This window comes from Thermobia domestica, chromosome 7, assembly GCF_964235325.1.
Source record: "Thermobia domestica chromosome 7, izTheDome1.hap1.1, whole genome shotgun sequence".
NCBI classification, from domain to species: domain Eukaryota; kingdom Metazoa; phylum Arthropoda; class Insecta; order Zygentoma; family Lepismatidae; genus Thermobia; species Thermobia domestica.
In genome coordinates this window covers 238,783,372-238,806,551 of record NC_137460.1, presented here as the reverse complement: position 1 = coordinate 238,806,551, position 23,180 = coordinate 238,783,372, and the positions used below count along the sequence as shown (strand labels likewise).

General features: G+C 34.2%; 1 protein-coding gene across 8 annotated transcripts in view; it reads right to left on the bottom strand.

Moving 5' to 3' along the window:
• Positions 1 to 23,180, bottom strand: part of LOC145690786 (osmotic avoidance abnormal protein 3-like) — a 311,449-nt gene that overhangs the window by 12,833 nt on the left and 275,436 nt on the right. The window contains exons 14-15 of one of the 8 annotated variants that reach the window (XM_081766046.1): positions 22,698 to 22,840; positions 15,748 to 15,868 (exon numbers count right to left, since the gene is read on the bottom strand). In XM_081766046.1, coding sequence (XP_081622172.1) covers positions 15,748 to 15,868; positions 22,698 to 22,840 — 264 coding nt within the window. The remainder of the gene's footprint in view (positions 1 to 15,747; positions 15,869 to 22,697; positions 22,841 to 23,180) is intronic. The other 7 variants (XM_081766048.1, XM_081766047.1, XM_081766049.1 and 4 more) reach the window with 7 other exon arrangements.

Below are 23,180 nucleotides of genomic sequence, written 5' to 3'. Positions count from 1 at the left end.
TTTTGGAAAACGTTTAATTGAAAGCGTTGGTACTTTTACATTTTCACTTGTCCGGTTATTCACTGGTAAGTCGTTACGAGACTCTTTAATGTTCTCTGATTTCTGTCTTCGACTACGTAAGTGGTGTACATGTACCTTTCTACACTTGTTTTCTACCCACACTTCATACAAAGAGTTACCTATACATCGAATAACTCTTCCTGGTACAAATTTTGGGAAGTGACAGGGGTTATTTAAGACCCATACTAATTGACCTTTACTGTATTGGCTCTGGTTGTAAACACCATTGTCTTTGCTAGTATCCTGGTCATCTTTGCCTTTCCTACAGTCTTGATACGTGATATTATACCGGGTACGTGGTTCATAACGGAAGAGTAAACCAGCTGGTGAATTATGCAACTTTTCCGATCGTGTGAACCTAAGTCCATATACTATGTCTTCCAAGATCCTTAACAACTGTGAAGAGGAACACACAGAAAGTTCCTTTTCCATTAACTTCTTTTTCATCAAACCCTTTACGGTTTGCACCGTTCTTTCCGCTAGACCATTACTCTGGGGATGCCACGGAGGAGAATTCAGTATCTTCAATCCCCTTTTTAGCCAATAGTCCTTGAAGTCCTTACCACAGAAGGGCGGACCATTATCCGTTACCATGACTTGAGGCCAACCAAATTTATTGAAACAAGTGTTCAACTTTGTAATTGTTTCTGAAGTATTAGTAGAGTTCATTTGCCATACTTCTATCCATTTTGACATCGAATCTACTAACAAAAGAAATTTTCTTCCAGCCAACTCGAAGAAATCTAGATGGATTCGTTGCCAAGGATGTATTGAGTCTCTCCATGATATATATTTCTGTTGTGGTGCTTTATTGTGTAGAGCCTGACATGAAGTACATGTTTGAACTACGAGATCTATGTCTTGATCCAACGAAGGCCACCAATAATGTGACCTTGCCTCAGCCTTCATGTTTTGTGCACCTAAATGTCCTTCATGTAATATTTGTAATATCATAGATCTTAAAGACGCCGGTATTATCAGTTTATGACCCCAAAAGAGACACTGTTGTTGCACATATAACTCATGACGTCGACGATAATAAGCTTTTAATTCCTTCACATTACCTGTTGATGGCAATCTTGAAGGCCAACCGTGAAGCAACCAGTTCTTTATCAGATTAATCGTAGAATCCAGAGTCGTTTCCTTGCAAATCGTGGCGAACAAGGGTGGATCAACTGTGATATTAGTAACAAAATTTTGAGATATTTCCCAATCTCCCACTTCTTCTGACAATGGCAACCGAGACAAACAATCTGCTACTTCCACATGTTTGGAATAATTTATCACATAGTCATAATTAAGTAAGAGTAATGCCCACCTTTGTAAGCGGGGTGAAGCTAAAGTTGGTATGCATGTTTTTTCTCCAAAAATCAATTTTGCTGGTAGCGAATCCGTTTGAATCTCCAAAGGTCTACCAAATAGATATTTATGGAACTTTTTAACAGCGAATATTATTGCTAGGGTCTCCTTTTCAAATTGACTGTAATTTTTCTCAGCATCAGTTAAGGTTGCTGATGCGCAAGCTACAGTATGCAGTTTTCCTTGTCTCCTGTTACAAAGTTGAGCTCCAACTCCGTACGCACTACTATCAGTGATGAGAACGACTTCAGCTGATTTGTCAAAAGGTTGGTTCCATTTTGCTTTCCTTAGCATGTCTTTTGATAATTGGAATTCTTTATCATGCACCTTTGTCCAAACCCATCTCTGTTTCTTTTTTAATAATTCAAATAAGTGAGGCAGTTTTAAAGAAAAATTTGGCAGATGCTTGTGAAAGAAGTTTAACATACCTAAATACGCTTTTAATTGAGACACGTCTTTTGGTGTTTCACATTTTAAAATTGCCTCTTGATGTTTCACCATCGGAAAAATACCTCTTGGAGAAATCGTATGTCCTAGATATTCAATTTCGGGTTGTAAAAATTGACATTTATCCAAACGTACTTTAACGTGATACTCTTGTAAACGTTTTAGCACATTATTAGTGCGTTCAAAACACTCTTCTCTATCATGCCCAGCTATTAAAATGTCATCTAGAAATGCAAATACACCCGGAAAATCTTTTAAAATTTGCTCTATTACCCTCTGAAATATATGGGGACTGCACGTCAATTCAAATGGTAACCGTTGTGGCTGAAAAAGTCCCCAAGGTGTATTAACTGTAAGAAAAGGTTTAGATCGATCTTCAACCAATATTTGTTGATACGCCATCCGTAAATCAATTACCGTAAAAGCGGTCATTCCCAGCAAATTGTTAAAAATATCTTCTGGTTTAGGAAGTGGATAAACCATCTTTTCTAATACCTTATTTAACGTCACCTTATAGTCTATACATAATCTAAATTCTCCATTCTTTTTCTTCACCACTACCATTGGAGTAGCCCAATCCGAATACGATACAGGTTTCCAGATTCCTTGTTTGACTAACACTTCGACATCCTTCTTCACTTGGTCAGCAATAGTATACGGTAATTGGTAATATTTTCTAAATATCGGAATGGCATCCGGCCTAACTGGAATCTGACACTTGAATCCTGCAATTGGCTGACTAACAGAATCCGAGAATACGTCAGAAAATTTCTGCCTTAATGTACTCCTAATATCATTCAACGTTGTATAATTCATATTAAGAACCGTATTGTCTACCGGCTTTTGAAACAGTTCTCTCCAATTTTTAAACATGACATCAATCCATGGACTACTCATAATCGGATGATTTAACTTATCTGTGACAATCACCATAATCATCTTCCTAGCCAATGTATCTTTCTGCACTAATACTGTGATTTGGCCTTGCACAATTAAAGATGAGCCTTCCGCTGCCTTTAAATGAATATCTGAAATTTCTAATTGAAGATCGCTAAAATATTTGTAATATATGCTAATTGGCACTACTGTGGCAGCAGCTCCTGTGTCAACTTCAAATTTCAACGGAATGTTGTTGCAAAATAATTGTATCCAACATATATTACTTCTATTTACCATTTGTTGTTTCTCTACCAAACTACTTAAAAAAAGTGAATTAGACTGTTTTCTATGTTGGTTCGATTTCACCATGCATCGTCGCCAGTTGATAACTTTAGACGTTTTCATATAATTCCATATGATAGTAATACATTCTGCTATGACAAAAAGCCATAGAACCAGGAATACACCTGAACTGGAAAAATAATAATTAATCATTTTACTCTAAGAATTCCTTATTTATTCACCGAATAATAAACGACAACAAGCTCACAGACAAATTAATTTACACGCTTTTCTTCTACATTATAAAAACGGCTACTAACGAAATATGCTAACACTTTCTATCCACTACAATGGGCAATATCTACTATTAACCTTATAGTACAGAAACCTTAAAAATTTATTTTGAATATGTTCTATATCATGTATATGTTCTTTATAATATGGATTCCAAATAATAGCTGCATAATCCAATTTACTCCCAATTAAACTATTATAGAGAATTTGCATGCAAGAATTTCTGGTTTCTTAAAATACTTAGTATTTCTAATTATAAATCCTAGCAACTTGTTTGCATTACTTACTAACTCCTTACAGTGAGTTGTAAACGATAATTTTGTATCAAAATAAACTCCAAGATCTTTAATTGAATTAACTTCCTCGAGTTGATAATTATCAATTAAGTAATTTGCTGTAGAATTTTTCTTCCTTGTGTAAGACAACTTTACATTTATTTATATTTACAATAAATGAATTTCTAGCACACCAGGCAAATATGTTATTAATGTCTGACTGTAATATTTGGTCATTTTTATATTTAATTGTTCTATACAACTTTAAATCATCGGCAAAAAGAAGACACTCAGAATCCTTGACTACGTGTGGCAAACTGTTCATCATAATTAAAAATAGCAACGGACCAAGATTAGATCGTTGTGGGATTCCTGAAGTAGCAACAAGTTGAGTTGAGTTGACTGAGTTTTACGTCCCGTTCAGCAGCGAGGCTATATGAGATGTGGACCTACTGATTAAAGTGGAATCCGAACCACATGAGCTCCCGCCGGGAATCAAACCCGGGTCTCCCACGCCAAAGGCGCGTACGCTAACCGCTTAGCCACGAAGGAGCTCTGAAGTAGCAACGAATTCTTGAGAAACTCTATTATTGAAAGATACAAATAAATGTCTTTTGTTTAAGTAGGAGCAGAAGAACTTCAGTAATTTTTTTAAGAAACCAAAATTGTACATCTTTTTTATTAGAATCTCGTGATCTACTCTATCAAATGCTTTTGCAATATCCATATATATCACATCCACACGTCTATTTGCATCTAACTGATCACAAATACATTTTACAAAACTTAATAAATTTGTTATTGTTGATCTTCCAGATACAAAATCATGTTGTAGCTGCGATATTCCCAATTTAATATGTTCATAAATTCCGCTATACAGAATATACTCAAATACTTTAGCTAATGAATTAATAATAGAAACCGGTCTGTAATTCGAAATTACGGATGAATTTCCTGATTTTAAAATAGGAGTAACAGTAGATACCTTCTATCTACTTGGGAACTCACATGTTTTCAAAACCAGATTAAAAATAAACGTTAATTGTGGAGTTATTACTTCAGCACAACCCTTAATAATATATGGCGGAATACCATGAAATTGATAAGAGTTATTTTCTTCAACTTCTAATTCTAACCTTATGCCTTTCTCTTGGTCTTCTATACTTTCAACATATTTCTCCAGTTGATTTCTATTCCCTGTCCACATGCCTAAACAATCATCAACATACCTGCAAAAGAACAGTAACTTTCCTCCTGCTTGTTCTGTCACTTTTTTCTCCCACTTGTTCATTACTATTTCCGCTAGAGCTGGACTCAGCTTGGATCCAATGCTTAAACCTTCTTTTATCTTCACTAAAGCAAACGCCAAAAATATGGGTAACAACAAAAAGTGGGTGGAGAGAGCAACAGCCAACTAGCAACGTACGCACTTGCCACATTTACATTTGTCTCGCTCAGTCACTGTCAATGTTTCATGTTTCGCGCCCGTGTTGAAGATTGGTTACAGCAGAACACAGGCTTTGAGCTCTGGCTGGGTAAACGGCTGTCGTCTGTTTACTCCAGCAACAGGAGGGGAAGGAGGTGGCACATGACAAGGGAGAGTTGACAACAGCGAGCTGTAAGGTGCGCGCGCAACCCGCCTATATTTTTGGTGTTTGCTTTAGTCTTTCTCCAATTATGCAATAGCTATTTTCCCACAAAGTCTTAAGCGCTCTTATGACTTTCTCTTTTTTTTCCACTGACGTATAACTTTCCCTTCCATCTCCTCTTCTATTGCCTTTATGACATAATCCCTTCTTATACTGGTGAACATAGCTTTAACATCTACACTAAACATTAACACCTTCTCCTGATTCCACTTAATCTCATCTATCCTCTTCCTCAATTCTTCCTATTCTTCACTCTGCATGTCTTTTGTCCTTCTCTGATGTCGTCCATTATCTCAAGTTCTTTTCTAGTGGTTCAAAATAGTTACCTCTGCAGTCCAGCACTGGTCTTAGCTACACGTCCTTCTTATGTATTTTAGGAAAACCTTTCATGACAGGAATCCTTCCTTTTTCGTTGATCATCTTTTTAATCCCCGCCTTTTTCCCTTCTTCTACTATCTTCTTCAACACTTCATCTTTCATGTCCTTGTTACCGACTTCTTCATATGTCTGATCACATAACTCCCCTAGCTTCTCTTGGTACCATCCTTTCTCCACTACTACCAACGCGCCTGCTTTGGCCGCCTGTTCCACTACGATACACTTTCTTTTCCTTAATCTTTTCAGTCCTTCCTTCTTTCCTTAAGTTACTCTTCTTCTTGTTCATATTCTGCCTAACAATCGACAATGCTTTTCTCCTTACTCTCTCTCTCTCTCTTCATTATCCTTTATGTCTACAATGGCTTGTTCTACTGTGTACACCAATTCCTTCTTGTCCACTTCTTCCTCTTTAACCTTAAATTTATGCCCTAGACTTAAGCACTTCTCCTCTTCTTCCGATAAAACTATGTCGGAACTTATTAATTAAAAAAATAATATTATTGAAAATAAATATTTAAAGGTAAATAATTATTTAATGAACAGCATCAAATACTACTGAAAACGTAATTTCGTATTGTCATTAATCAATCAAATGTGCATACGTATTCATACGCGAGGGAGCAGGCCTACCCAAAATGAAAATCATAAAGCCGCTCCTGATTGCAAGCCTTAGCATGTTGGAGGTGAACTACTGGAAAATTGAATAAAAATTTTGTTGTGAAATGACTTGGTACTAGATCGAAGTACGTTTGTTTTATCTTCGCCTAAGCTATAATGTCAAACGGCTTTCTTGCAACTGACTGAGTCAATTTTCCATATATCTGCAGGTAGTTTTTTTTTTCCTAATCACATTCATTTTTACTAAAATAGATGTGAATAACGCTGTTAATAATAGAACAGCATCTAGTCATTTTTCCGAGAAGAACAAGTAGAATAACATCTAAAAATGATAAAACTTAAATAAATAGTTATTCTTCTTACAGAATCTGTTACAATTACTAAAGAAAAATTCTCTTGAAGAAATCCCTCCCTGCACAGAATTCCTCGTCTCGAAAGATTAGGCAGAACGGGAATTCCCGTTCTGCCTAAAGATAAGATCATTTAAAATATGTACCGTGTTATGCAAAAATGAACTAAGCGCCAAATCCACGTAAATGCGATGATTGGTTTCTGATACGCATTAGAACGTTTTGCACAATCGAAAAGAGAGGAAAACCAACACCTTTCCAAAAAAAAAAAAAGAAACATAATTTCACTTTTGATTACGGCTACATTAATGTTGGACATCAACCTTTATATGTAATTTTCTTAAAAGTATGAAATTGGCGCTTAGTTCGTTTCCGCAGGACACAGTATATATTTTCTAGAAAGTGCTGGAGAGTCTTTAGGCAGAACGGGAACATACTATTAAAAATCTTGCTATTTTGGTTTTTAGAAGATTTTGAATTCTTGTTTCTAAGCGTCAATAGAGTAAAATAACGTACTTTCGACAAGATAAATTTTCAAGCAAAGCACGAAACGCAAGATTGAATGGAAATCAATCTTTACATGGCTGTGATCGTCACAATAAGAATTGATCAATCGATTGCCAACGACTTCATTTCGACGTCACACCAAGCATGAGAAAGTCGACGCTAATTGGCTCTGGCTGAGGAAGGAAATCCAATTCAATCGTTCGTTGCATCAACGAATTTTAAAATTTGAAAAAAAAAGTTGATAGTATGCGATCTTAATTCAAGATTGCACTCCGCAGTTTTTTTGAAAACCCTGTAAGTTCAAAATTCTTGATAAATCACTGCCCCGAAAGCTGTGGATTCGACAGTAATTGGTCATTTTTGATTAATTTTATATATATCTTTCCTCCCCTTTCCCCAAGTTGCGAAGCTGAATTCGAATTTAAACAGGATCTCAAGTGTCAGTGTTCATCTCAGCGATCCCGAAAACTAGGATTCGACAATAACATTGGTCCCATTTCCGATCAGTTTTAAATGTCTCCCCCTTCTCCTCAACTAAGTTGCATCGTCAAAGCGAAGTGACAAAAACCATCCCAGGCCCGAACTTCATCTATGTTGAAAATTTGATCGAGATCGGTTGGGTGGTTTAAGAAGCAAGGAGCCACAAACAAAGTCACTTTTAATTTTATAATGTAGATTACGCTATAACGTTACTGTATGAATATATGTAACTGATTTGAATGTATGTTTAAATAGAAGCAAGAATAGGTCCCGTAATACTGTATAATTTCAAGTAGACAATTATTATGGTAATTTTTGGTAAAATTTTAAAATGATTTTAATTTAATTATTATTATCAATCAGCGCCGAATTGAGTGAGGGTTTAGAAGGCTATAGTCCCGGGAATCCAAGTGGACAGGGGCCTCCACTCTGATCAAAATCTTAATTTGCTATTTAAAAAGAATCATGAAGATACAATCATCATCAAATAAAATATGACCAAAAATATGGAACATATTCCCTAAACTTTTCTACTCCACTTTCACAGAAATGTATTAGGTGAAGTCAGCAGGGGCCACATATTTCTTCTTTCCCCTGGCCTTCAGATGGGTTAATCCAGCCCTGTCATCAACACAAAAGCGAGAGATTGCAAGTCGATTTTCTGTGAGACAAGCGAAAGACCTTTTTACCCTGATAACGTGGAAACTATGTTAATGCTATAATGCGATAACACTCAAGTACTGTTAGTTTGTTTTTTTATAATCAGCTTTTAGAGCAGCTTTAATTAATAGGAAGAGTAAAGAAAGTACAGATTTCATAAAGTCCCTTAGAAACTCGTGTTAACTTATTGAATTTAGCGTTTATTACTAAACTAATTCAGCAGAGCAAATTCTCTCGACGATCTTCAAAAGGCTAAATTTTCTATATACTTAAAGTATGATCAAACCAGTCTCGGGAAGTAACGCGTTACTTTTAAGTAACGTTTCCTAGTTACGCGTTACATTTTTTCCAAAGTAACTGTAACTTTAACGCGTTACAAATTTTTAAGTAGCGTACCTAGTTTGCGTTACTTTTTTCGCGTTACATTTCGGATGAGTAACTACTATATTTGCTTTCGGAAAAAATGTTTCTTTCCTGTAAGTGAATTTTTCAAATGAAACAATGTAGTATGAACTACGTATGTCAGTGACCGATAGTCACCGACACACAGAAAAACAGATAAGATCTTAGTGCCACTTGCTGTTTTTGGAAGATGAGGACAGCCTTAGGGAAATCACGTGTACTGATTGCAAGCACCTGGAAGATTTTGACAGCTCACATTCAGTGAGAACTACGAGTGCAATGGTATTGATAGTCTATTTTACTTTGATGGTGTTTTTATAAAGATGGAGAACGAAAATATTTTACCGTTCGAACATTTGAAAGAATACTTTTTCTTAAAAGCTGAGGATGATGGTGGACAGAATTTAGAAGTAAAGTGTCTTAATTGCTCCGGCGGGAAATATTTATCAAGAACTAGAGTGCCATAATTAACGATATACAGTAAGGGGTTAATTTGAATAAACTGTGTTCTGATGAGCAGGGTACCTCATTACTAGAAAATAGTTTTCTGATTGTTAATATTGGAATTCTTTCAGACCAGTTTGTTTATCCTAGAGTCCCGTTGATTATCGAGTTTGGAACAACTAGCTTTACAAAGCATGTATCGATTTTAGAGTTACTAGCAAGTTTTAATTCACCACCAATTCATGTGTTCTCATTTTATTAGATGTCAAGTTTCGAGTAGAGTCGAGTTTCATAAACAGCTCGTTCATTCAACTTGTTTTAACTCGTTTTGAAATCATAGCCTGATTACACTGAAAAGCGAAAGCTATGAGAAATGTAAGCAGTATTATGGAATACTTTTAGTGATGCTCATGAGAAGGAACACTAGTCGCACCTCGTCTCGTCTCGATAACGAAACCAGAAGAGATTTTTATAACGAGCTCAGTTCGGCTCGGCCCAACTGAGCCGATGGCTCAAGCCGCTTGGTTGAGGTGAGCCGTCTGCTCGGTTCGGTTCAACTGAGCCGAGGGCTCTAGACGGCTCGGTTGGGTGAGCTGTTAGCTCGGCTCATTTCTCGGTTCGGCTCGATAGTGAATGAACTGTGAGCCGAGCTGCTCGAGTCGTTGACAATTGTAAACTCGGGCCGAGCAGTTTTGAACATATTTGGCCAGCGCCCTATAACGTTTAACAATGTTTAGCTCGAGCCCGAATACTCAACAAGCCAGATCCTCCACACAAATTCAGGAGCTCGTGAACAATATCCTTGACTCCTAGACTTCGATTAACGAGGTTGGCAATCAACTAGTTTTTTAGTATTCAGACGCAAACCGTCTATCTTTCATGTTTATACACAGTGTTATTATTATTATTATTATTATTAATAATAATAATAATAATAATAATAATAATAATAATAATAATAATAATAATAATAATAATAATAATAATAATTTGTAGTAGTAGTATCTTTAATAACAATTATATTGTCTATGTAGGACACTTGAAGAGATTACTTGAAACTACACACAAGATTTGGCTCAACTTAGCTCATCTTGACATGAAACTCGACCCGAATTCGTGTCGAGTTGGAGGAAATTTTTCGAGCAGAGTTCTCGAGTCGAGCTCAAAGATGTCTGTTTTGAATCGAGTCGAGTTTCAAAGAAAACTCGTTCGTCCCGCTCCCTACGAGTAACGTAGTACGGCATTTTAGTCAGTGTTGCATTATATGAAAATGTTCATGTAGCTGTCACGTAAGAATTTGTTCTTGCATCTACATAAAGCGATTCAGAACGTGCAATAATAATAATAATAATAATAATAATAATAATAATAATAATAATAATAATAATAATAATAATAATAATAATAATAATAATAATAATGTTAGTAATACTTGTACGGAAAATTGAAATAAGTTTTTCACATATTCAAAGTTTCGGACCTAAAAGTAACGCGTTACTTTCGAAGTAGGGTGACAGTTACTTTTCTGGAGCAAGTAACGAAGTAACGTGTTAGTAACGCGTTACATTTTAAGGAAAAGTAAAGTAGCTTGTAACGTGTTAGATTTTTACAAGTAACTTCCAACACTGGATCAAATACACAAACAGCTTTATATATATAATTCTGATATTTTTAAGAAAAGAAATGGAGAACGATTACAGACTTCTTAAGTGTGTAAACTTAGAAACTTGAGAAAATTAAGTAGACGACAAAGTAAACTAATGAAGTTAAAAGTAGTACTAACTTTTTCGTATTCCTGATAGGATGCCCCGTCTTCTAAATTTGATTCTTCTTTACTACCATCCTTAACTAACATACTATTATCACTATCAGAACTCTGCTTCATAATACTACCTATTTTGGATATTAATTCCTCCAGATACGCCTCAGTAAAGTTCTCTCCATGGGCAATGTTTCCAATATCCTCTGAAGAAAATAGGCTAGATGGTCTTCAGAAATAAGATATTTTTACGCAAAAATGGCTAGATTTTTAACTGCTAACCTATAACTCACATTGTAGATTTTGAACCCCTTTTCTGTGTATATGATTATAAGTGAGTTATAGTAAAATTTGAAATGTTGAATTTTATTCCCTTAAGATTAACAAGCAACATACATGACATTAAATTACAAAAAATAAATCAACAACTCATCTGATTTGTGAAAGACAACAGTCATAGGCCTATTATGAGTTGAATTGAAATAAGTCATCATTGTTGACGTCGCAGCTAGCAGAGATGCTGGAACTGCACCATCGTTGGATTGTGAATTGGTTGTGATTGTGTAGACTGCCATTGTCCCAATTTTCAGTAATATTTCTTTCGGGAGGCCATAGTCCTTAAAAACTTTCAATGCCATTGTAATGATTCATATATGTGTACGGAGAAATAAGAAGTGTTTATAACATAATTAAACATTCTGTTACTTTAATAAGCAAAAACAGTGTCTGTGGCGTAATTTATAATCTCTAATCATGCTGATCCATATACTCTCTTTAACTTTCTGTGGATGTCTAGATTTTTTTTATGAACAAAGGTGTTACTAGAAGCAGGTTTCAGTTAAACTTTTCACTGCAGTTTGTTGTGGACCCTGTGAAAAATCGGATCCAAGAAATTCAGAATTGCTGTATTCCAAACCAACGGAAACTTAATTTTTGAATTTTAAGTCCTAATTGGCTCAAAAACTTGTAATTTTTCTCTTATTTTATAAATGATCAGCGTATCATCAGCCTAGCGAAAATGTTTGATATATTTTTATACTCGATTCTTTATAATACGCAAAGGGTTTAAAATGATTGATTGCTATGGAAGCTAATAGTAGACTTCCCATATTTAATCGTTCTTTCTGCCAATATTAACTGTCTTAGAATTAGTCATTTAGCACTTGATGTATATTTGAGAGTTGGTATATTTTAAGGTCATTAATTTGCTCTGTCTAAGCCAATTTTAAGTGCATATAATAACTAGGTCAATGGGAATGGAGCTAAATATATCTACTATGTCTACTGATGCTGCTTTTAATTGGTCTGCATTAAGTAACGAATGTATTTCAGTTTTTATTTTTTGACTTTTATTAACAACAAATATAAACCTCGGAGTGTTTTCAGAGATATATTTCCAGATCTACTTAGAAAGGTTTTTACCGATGGAAACGCCCAGAAGTAAAAAAGCTTAATTGCCACCTTACCATTTATGTTTTTGGCATACCATACATAAGCGGTAAGGCAGGTGCATCCATTTTAAATTTCTTAGCAAAACCTTCATCGATTAACCAGGATTCCCAAATAATATTATGCACTTTTTTTTAAACATGTTCCAATTACGAATTTTGCATAAGTATAATGCAATCTTCATTTCCTATTTTGTCAAAAATTTTTTCATCTTCCTTTTTATCCATCAGTGTGTATTTGTTGCATTTATTCGCTTTAATATAGCAGCAATTGTTACCATGTAACAATTCCCGAAAGTTCTTAATGAGGTGATCAAATTTAGACACAAACTCTTTTCTTTTCTTTCTTTTTTTAAGTTCCAATGACATTTTTAAATTTCTGTTTAAATTTTTCCAGTTCCCTAGCAGCATTAATTCAGAATACTGCAGTTTCCACCACTATGATGAAATTTTCGAATGATATTTTCTTAGGATCAAATTTAAAGATACCATAAACATTTCTCGGCACGTGGAAATCAGTTAACAAAATTGCCGCCTGTTCCTATGTTAGTAGTCTGTTTCTTATTGATATAATTAGAACACCTTCCCCAACTTTTGTTATTAAAAAATTAAGATATTATTAATAACTAACGTCAATTACCTTTTTCAATGGGGCGAAATAAGAAAAATAAGTAATATGTTCCGTTAGTCAGTCACTTTTTATAATTACTGAAGTGCTTTTTGATATCTGTCATTTTCGATCATTTTTAAATATCTCCCCCTCCCCTAAGTTGCACCGTCAAAGTGAAATGACATCACTCCCAGGCCCAAACCTCATCTATGTTGAAAATTTGATCGAGATCGCTCGTGTTGTTCAAGAGTTATTATGTCACAAACATTCACTTTCATTTTTATATATATGGATAGTGTAATCATTTTATCTTACTACTTGAATCGTCGTCTGAGGATTCGACGTGGTATTGACGTGTATAATATTCTATTGAATAGGAACCAAGTTATTTTCATCCGACATAATGCTGCTAACATTTTGTTTCATTTCGTTTTCACTCGTAAGACATTATCCTAATGAACATCTTTCCAGGAATACCAAAAGGTTAGTACTATTTTTGTCTTATAAAACGTATTCTGTACGTTCTGCTAGTAATTATAGATTATAATTAGAAGATACTCAAAAATTTATAAACAATAATAATATTGGCATAAAAATTATTTAAGGATATAAATTGGTGTGTGTTCATAATAATTTGTAAACCCACTTTTTTTTACTACTTCTTACTATATTTAGTGTATTATTAGCTGTATTACCGTGCACATGGGATAGTGAAAGACAAAATTTTAGGAAATATGATGAGTTTCATGTTTGTTGGCCAAGTCAACTGAAGAAAGTTTCAGCAAACATCGAAATAATACAGTTAATGTTACAATAAATAAAACCGTGCAATTTCAAATCAAAATATAAATAATATTGAAAGTAGTTATAAAAGGAAAGTGAACTGTTTAAGACATAGTTTGAGAAATATTATACTGTATTCTGCAAACGTAGTACAAGATACAATCAAATAAGAAAAAAGTGTAATTAATAGCTAACAATAATAAGAATAATACTTTTGAAGATAAAGTTAGGAAGGGATTACAATGTATCACAAAATAGTCACGATAATTTTGATTTAAATGACGTTTTATGTTGAAATACAATGCAAGAGGTTAGTAATTAAGATGTCTTACTATCTGACTACCTAGCGTGATTTTTGTGGCAAAGCATCTGATTAGTGATTTTAACTTAATAAGGTCTCCTGATTTCAGAAATGTCGTTAGTTTTCTTGTATCACGTATAGTTTTCGTAATAATCGCCATTTACTGTCTCCAAACTTGACATTGCGGGTGTATGTAGCGAACCGCCAGTTACTAGTATGGCCGCGGTTTGCTTTATTATAATTGTGCATGTTAGTCAGTCCAACCCCCCTTCACCAATTTTGCCTCATCCATCGAATTCGTCTGGTATCAGTCTAGTTTTAGAATTGCTACCATGTGAAATGCAGTGTCGGCAGTTTAGCTTTTCATTCGCTAGATCAGCATTTTTGTAGTTCGCAGTATCGGCACAAATTAAACTTACCCAATCTCTTTTACACTAAATTTCCTTGTCATTTATGTGAATGGGACAGCAGGGCTAGGGACAATCACTGGTCTACACCTGCCTGGCCGGAGAGACAAGTGTTAACACAGAGTGTGAAACATGTTACAAATGCTGCCTTACTTCACCCCAAAAAGACAATCTGCCACCGCTACACATCAAACTGAGAATCATGAAGCAGTTTGTAAAGACCTTAGCCAAAGATATCCCCTATTTCCAATACACTGCAAACAAGTTTTCACATTTATCGGACACAAATGTCAAGGAAGGCACCTTTGATGAGCCACAAATTAGTAACCTTCTGAAAGACCGAAACTTTGAACTGACAGTGAATCCCGTAGAGCATGCTGCATGGAATTCAATGAGGGAAGTCATGACAAAGTTCCTAGGAAATGTCAAGGATCGGCAGTATGAAACCATAGTGAAAACTATGTTAAATCACATGAAAGATTTGGGATGTAAAATGGATCTGAAACTGCACTTCCTTCATTCTCATCTCTATCATTTTTCGGAAAATCTTTGGGCTGTTAGTGAAGAGGTGGAAGAGAGATTTTACCAAGACATCAAGGAAGCAGAAAGAACATACCTAAGAAGGTGGAATGTATTCAAGATGGCTGAATACTGTTGGTGTTTAAAAAGAAATGAAACATACAACTGTCAGACACTGGGCAGCCAAGCGGTTATTTCAAGGGAACAACTAAGAATGTTCAAATTAGGGCGAGTTTCATAAATTTCCCTTTTACTAAAGTGTTATTTTATATACAAATTAGCTTTATGGTAAATTTTTTGCTTAGATTTTGTTGCTAGAGCAGAGAAATCACGAATGTCATGTATATCCTCAGGTACTGGGGTTCGATCCTAGGCATTGGCAATTATAATAGATGAAACTTCTTTTTATTTGGCCCACGTCCACAACATGAAATACATATGTCAGGGACTATATATAGCAATATCATTGTGTTTCCCTGCAAAGGTTTCCAAACTTGTATCTAGTCAGTACTTTTTTATTATAATATGCAATATATTTCTTATATTGGTGTATCTATTACGAGAAAACCTGATGTGATACGTAGAAACGGATGACAGATTAGTGTTCAGCGACCCCAAATTAGTTGACATCACCTATCACATCTTTTGCCGCAGGAATTTTTTTTTAAACTGGGTAGTGTTATGGAAGAAGAAGCCAAAGAAATACAGCAGGTAGCAGATGGTAAGCTATTTTAGCCCTACCCATGTTCCCATTACAGAAAGTTTGATAGATTAGAAAAATTGTAAAGAGTGAAGGGCACAACATCCATTGGCTGTATGCTTATAAAATTATTTACCCTTCCACTTACTGACGGCACGAGAAGCATCTTCTTGTGCTTTTATTAGCAGCTCCGTAGCCCGCTTTGGTTTGAAATAATTTCCTGCGATATCCTCCTGTTCGCTTCTTTCCAGTTTCTGCTTTAAAGAGAATAACAAATAAAGTTCAGAAAGAGAGTCAACATTGAAAATAAATTATGAGAGAGTGCGATCATACACGTGTTCCTATCGTAATTTTAATAATTTTACACTATTTTACTCTGTATGTATAATTATGGTCTATCTACTTCTATAAACTTTACGTCTTATTAAACATACAAGACTCCAACTTGCAAAATTAGGGAAATTAAATATAAGATACATATAACTAAATTTATTCATCAAAAACAACAATTTAACAGTTGGACAGGAAAATATTTAAATCTATATAGAAAAAACTATCCATACTTCAGCAGTATCATGTCAAAATAAAAATAATAAAACTATCAACACAATCTAACTATTAAACTTACCTGTAATGAAACATAGTACAAAGTGCTACAAAATTATGTTATAAATCTCCTATTTCGAAAAGTCACGTTAAATTAAAAATATCGAAATTATTTTATTCTATATATCTAGTACACATAAGGAAAGTTTCGATGACTTTTCTTCCTAGGACAACAAGAGATATTAGGGACTATATTTCAACAATAAATTTTATGTTGTATTTAATTAGCATACAAAGTCTAATTTGTTCTTTTAAAAAATCTGCCGACATCTTTGTAACTTTTTAAAATTATTCGATGTGAATACGTTCTGATATTCATACTTCCTCTGTATTAGTTATTTGAGTCTGAGACAATATACTTATATTCAGTTAGAGTTAACTGATTTCTAGGTTCTTTGAAGAGAAGAGAAAGTATATTGTTCACACTAACGATAAAGCAATGGAAGTAACAACGCACACATTGTGAGTACTTGACGATGAAACTGAATGAATCACCGAAACTCTCAGCAACAATTTTAAATGTAGGACGTTTATAGCACAAGAGAGTCAAGTTTAATTACCAAGTTATGAGAAAGAGGGACAAAATTTGTATCGTGTGCTCAAGTACATGGAGAAGTAAACATTTTTTTCAGCATATACGTAAGAGTTATTTATCCCAATATTTGGACATAAATGTTTTAAGCTCTGAAAGCAACTTCGGGTAAAGAACTTAAAGATGAAATATATACGAAAGGGCCGAAAGTGGACTTCATTCTCTTCAGCACTGAACGCACCGTGTGTTACATCTACAAAATGATAAATATTTAGGAGATGATATATTGGAAATAACTTACTATCGAAGTATAGATAGAAGTGCAGTATACTATAGAAGTTAGCTGCATGAAAATGCGTTTCAAGAATCACTTAGGCCAAGTTCAGAATGCTTCTGAAGTGTTCCAGTATATATTTGACAGATATTTTGAAGCTACAATGTACGGCATTCATTTCGTGAAATCTAGTAATATGAGTAGATGTTATTTCTGTGATCTCTTTTAAGACATTTTATACAGTGAATAGGAAGCGATGAGGCCATTAGACTGACAACTCAATATTAAAAGTCATAGTTTCATACGCACACTTAAAATTTGCTTACCGAAAACAGAAACAAATGAGCAATGAATTTATTAAGCATACATTTGTAGTTGGTAGAAATGAAAAAAAAAAAAAAAAGTACTAGCATTTCTTCAGGATTTTCTAGAAAAGAAATCTGCTATATTCTATTGGAAATTCAGTTAAAAATTTTTACACTACATTTTCATACGTAATAAACAAATAATAAATTATTATTATTTGTTATTTGATTATTAATAAATAATAAAATATTTCATTATTAACAAATTAGTTTCCTATATGATGTGCTACCACAATATTTTAATCACAATAGAATTTTTTTGTAGGTAACGATTTTGTGGATCTTTAAAATTCAATGAAGATTCATCTGAAATATCTATTTCTTTCCTATTTCTTGGCGCTTATCGATTTTATTGAGTTTCTCAGGACAGTGTTTCCAAAACAAACCCGTGAGGTATTGTTGGATTACAGCATAGTATGAAGCAGCCCGTGGCAATATCAATAGATATGAAGTTAAATTAAAATTTTGTTTAACATTTGTGGGATATGGTATGTAGTTTAAAGAGGCGGGAGAGAAACACAAGTGAATGTTGGTGGAGGAATTGGAAAGTACGAACAACATAGGAAGACGATGTTGTTGACAGCAAGCTTACTTGATCTAGAATGAAGTAGAGATTCTTTGTAAGTATATCAGATGTCTATCACCAGTTTGCTGTGTAGAGTAAATTGGAGTTTAACGTCCCTTTCAGCAGCGAGGCTATATGAGATGGGGTCTACTTATTAACGTGGAATCCAAATCACATCAGCTTCCGCCGGGAATCGAACCCGGATCTCCCACGCCAAAGGCGCGTACGCTTACCCCTTAGTCACGAAGAAGCTCTGGTTTGCTGTGTATCGGTGAATAAATCCTACTTGCAATTCGTGTTGCAGTTTCTCAAGATGGTTGAGATGGCTGGAGAAGAATCTGAATATTCCTCATTGTGATTTCATAACTGTATTTTTCATTACATTATCTTAAATCTTAATTCGAGCAAACTTCGATTTATTAACTATCAAATTGTTTCCATTGAAATTGTTCCTGGTACCTAATTTGTGTTTAACTGATTTTCATATTCAGTTTCCTGACATTTCGAACGACTATTGTATAGTCGTTTTAGTCGTCCGATCTTTTAAAACTAATTAAATTCTAAGCTTTCTATTATTTCAACTAAAACTAATTTCGCCTAAGTCAGGGGCGGATCCAGGACCGACTTCTGGGGGGGCGGTGGGTTGTCATACTGCTACTTTTAAGGGCTTCAAACTTCGGGATGGGTTTTAATTATATATATAAAATAAGAAAGTTACCTCTTCTGGGGGGGGGGGGCGATCGCCCCGATCGCCCCCCCCTGGATCCGCCCCTGACCTAAGTACTGCTTACCTCCGTAAAAAGCTTCACAAAGTATAAAATCAAATTATATGTATATTATTGTAGCAGACTAGGTGTTGCCTAAAAAAAATTACATCTATATACTGTGCATTTCTGCTACAAGCATTAAAAAAAAAAAAAAAAAAATCTGCAGTTCACAACATTAAATCTGACATTGTTAAAAGTGGTTTCATTGTAAAACATTCTAAAAACTTCACTGTTTATACATGTGAAATTGTGAAGTAATGCTATGGTATACACAGAAGCCTAAACTCTGTCAATGTTTTACATATAGATGCATACTACACAATTACACACACACATATGTATATTACAATAAAATGGATGTGGCAACATGTAGAAAGTGACATCATCTTTCGAATTAAATTTTATCCTATAATCTATAAGATAGACAGATATTCTGTGTTGAAAGAAAAAGGCCAACATGGACGTTTATGTTGATAGGAATCCATTCGTTACGAATAGTCTGTAAAAAAAAAAAAAAAAAAAAAGAAAAAAAAAAAAAAGCTAACAACATACACTTTTCTGTTCAATATATATAAAATTACATGGAAAACGACTGCGGTTCGTTGAATGTTAGAACTTATTTCCACACTTCTCAAGATTTGGGGAACTAAACAATTATCATCATGTGGCATAAACGGTGTGTGTTGTCTGAATTAAACAATTGTGTGCAAGCATCTGTGTGGTACAGTATACAATATATAAGTTTTAATAATTGTTTTAATTTAAGTTGATTAGAATGAGAAATTTCAGAAACTAACAAGCTAGAGAGTTCACAAACTAAAATTTATAACTACTGCAAGTAACAAACAAAATTCTAAAGTTAACAACAAATTTGTAAACTAATTGATAAAGTTGAGTTTAGTGACGACGGGCATAGTTTATTTTACTTGAATTTATTTACTGAACTACGCTGTTGAGATGTTCGCTGGATTTCTGGAAGAAATCATTATTTGTACCTCGTTTTTTTTTCTTTTTTTTTTTCATAACTTGACACTCAATTCAATAGCCCCTAACTTTTCAGACTTATACCAAAAAACACCAAATTTGGTAAACGAAAAACATGTTTATTTATTTTTTTTAATGTGACATATTACTTTACTAATACGTAATGCTGGATGATAATCAATTTCTTATCAAAAAACATGATTTTTTTATACACTAGAAAGTGTTACGTCATGTATTTGTTTATTATAGTTTGCAAAATATGAAAATATGCTGTAATTATAAAAATACAACCTCAAGTTGTTTTAATTACTTGTAAATATGATTCCTGAAAATACTTTGTACTTCCTAGCTTTTAGATCACCTCTCGAGCTTTATTCACGGAGGATAAAATCAGAAGGAAAAGCAATAAAAACGTCGCAGAAAAATAGAAAGAAACGGAGTTTCCGAGGTATAGGAGTGCAAACAATACCTTCTTCTTACCTGCTAGTCAAACGTCAAATTGTGACGCAACACATTATGGGATGGCGGGTTCAATTTGTGCATATTTACCATCTACGATTCAATATACAGTTTTAGGAAAATGTCAAGATATGATGTTTCTATTATAATCCTCTTTATTTTAAAATGTGTGATTTTTCACTCTTAACAGTAAGAGGCCAATTTCAGTCAATATGCTAATAGGAATATTAACAATCATTCAAAGAATGCACAATTTGTGCCCTCAATCGACAGTGTGCTGCACCACCATTTTGTGTGTGACTAGCAGCTAAGATAAAGTGTTCTTCGCACTGTTCTAGCCCGGTGAGTGCTTCTATTTATTATTCCCGATATTTTTATTGTTTTCTTCCTTTTTTTATCCTTCGTGAATAAGGTTTCAGGAGAGAGCCGAAAGCTAGGAAGTACAAAGTATTTTCAAGAATGACAATTACAAGTAAGTAGAATGATTGTTAAAATTTCTGAGCACATTAGCGTATTATCTAAACCCTTAAGTTGACTCGAAGAAAATATTTCTTTGATGGTGAAGCCTTAAGCCTCTCTAATTTTTACGTTTTCTGAAGCTACTTATGTACAAATAAAAGCCTCTAAATCTATAAAAGACTTTATCTATCAATTCTCCCATTCACTAGCTCATCACTAGATCTCTGCAACTGCTCAGCGCAGAAATTTGAAAATTTCTTTTGATCTTCTTCTTCAACTCTCAGCTTTTGATTTTGAGAAATTAATTCCTAAGAAGGAATTAAAACTGTTATCTACTAAATGTACTAAGTAGGAATTTAAAATTTGACTGTAGGAATTGAAAATTTGGGCAAATATTTTTATCTTAACCCCCATACTATGAATAAAGCAAAGTGTTGCAAAATTTGGGCTCTAAGGGTTGGAAGATCTTTCACTGTTGTGTGCTTCTGTTCATCAGCTGGACTTAAAAGCAGAAAGAAAATTTAATATCGTACTTTTTTTTTTTTTTTTTTGACCATTAGTATTTTGTATTGTTTAAGACAAGATGATTTACAAACAATTTGTTACTAGTAAAATTACTAATTATATGAAGAAAATATCTATTGAAGTGTTGCCACAAAATTTCCTACATTTACCTCATCCTGGCTTTTGTCTGGAGATTGTATTCTTTGACTTTGAAAGTTTCATTTTTTTTTTTTTTTTTTTTTTGAACAATATTTTAAACAATAACAATCAAAATAACTAGTTTTTCGTACTTAAACTTATTTACACAGTTTTAAATGCATATATCTGTTCATCTTAATTGATCAGTTATCGCCAATTCCCTAAACTTGGACATCTTTGCTTCAAGAAATGACTTAGTTTTTACTTTAGATTTCTGAAAATTGTACAGCTCCTGCTAAAACTTACGTTTTCTCAGACTCTCAATCAATTTTCTATTTTTTTTCTTTCTTTTTCTCGCCGTTAGATACCCTGATAAAATGCGTGGTTTCATAAAACTCATCTCCTGACTTCGATATATCCATTGAAGTAAAATGAAATGGTATTTTTTGAATCACATTACTCGTATAGCAGTGTTCGTTCCAATTTTTCTTCTTTCCTATATTTCAAAGAACCACTTTGTCATTCTTTACGACGGCAACATAAAAGTCTTTCGTACATGTCTTCTTGTGTCCCAATAATAATAATTCAATATTTATCGTAAACATTTTTGAAATTTATAGTTGTGTATCTTTCCTAATGGTATAATTATTTCTTGTTTTCAACATTATCTTTCCTAATGGTATAGTTATTTCTTGTTTTCACCATATCGCACTCTACGTATTCGAAATTCGAAGGGGAAGAATAACAATTGGAAGAAACGGTACTAGATGAGTCATATGATTTATTATGATGTTTTCCATACGTCCGGTAAGTAATTATTACTTTTTTAGTTGACTTTTTTCCGTTACAGATAAGTATTGACTATTATTGAATTGTAGTTATTAACGTTTTACAATAGTATTGTGGATTCCTAGAGGTAATGCATGCACCTCTTTCCTTGCTATTTCTGCTTTGATTTCCATGTAAGTATGTAATGTTAGGTGGTTAGGCAATTAGAAGCTACTTGCTTCCAGAGTCATAGGGCAGTTGCCGAACTACGCGAATTAAGAAGACTATAAGTTTAGGAAACAAGAAATAAAGATAACTGGAACTATTCGGTTGACAACATATCACTCAAGTAAAATCTGTCTGTTGGGTCATAGCCCTTCATAGGCTAAGGAAAGTGTACTCTTAAATGAGCTCCAAATACTTCTGAATGTCTAAAATCTACAATTGAATTAACGTTCACATAATTAAAATACATAATTTTAAAAAAAATCTAGCGAGTAAAACTAGACGCTATGTTGTCTCGCAGACGGGTTAGATGAAGGTGCATGGGGATGTTGAAAGCGGCCTTACACAACTTCTGTACACATCGACATCAAAAATGTGTGAAAGCGAGGAATCACAACACCAACATGCAGGAAACAGAAAACAATTGGAACTTATGACACCTGTAGAACATTAACGTCCTCTGGCTCCTGGTCTGATTCAACGGGTGGAGTGCTCGACCATTGTGTCGCTTGGGACGGAGGTGTTGTTCGACTGGCAAGGTGTGGAGAAGAAGTAGCAGATACCAGGGCGCCTGGTTGAATGCCTAAAGTTGCAGCATGCAGAAAGAGAAAGAAGAAAACGAAATGCAGAAATATTTTTGCAGAAAAAAATGTTTATGCTCAAAACCACACTACATACTCACAGAGTATTCATGCTTGTGCCACACACTAAATCCACTCACACACACATGGGTGCTTCCAATTGGAGCAGGTGTGGCGCTTTACGTGAAAACTGTCAAAATCTAAGAAAAATTATTTAGTATGTATAATGTATAGAGCTGGAGTGAGAGACATTTTATGCTTGTAGAATTCTTTATTTTTCGCAATCTGGAATAATTATTTTCCTTCTTGAACTACGAACCGATTGTAGAATATTCAATTGTA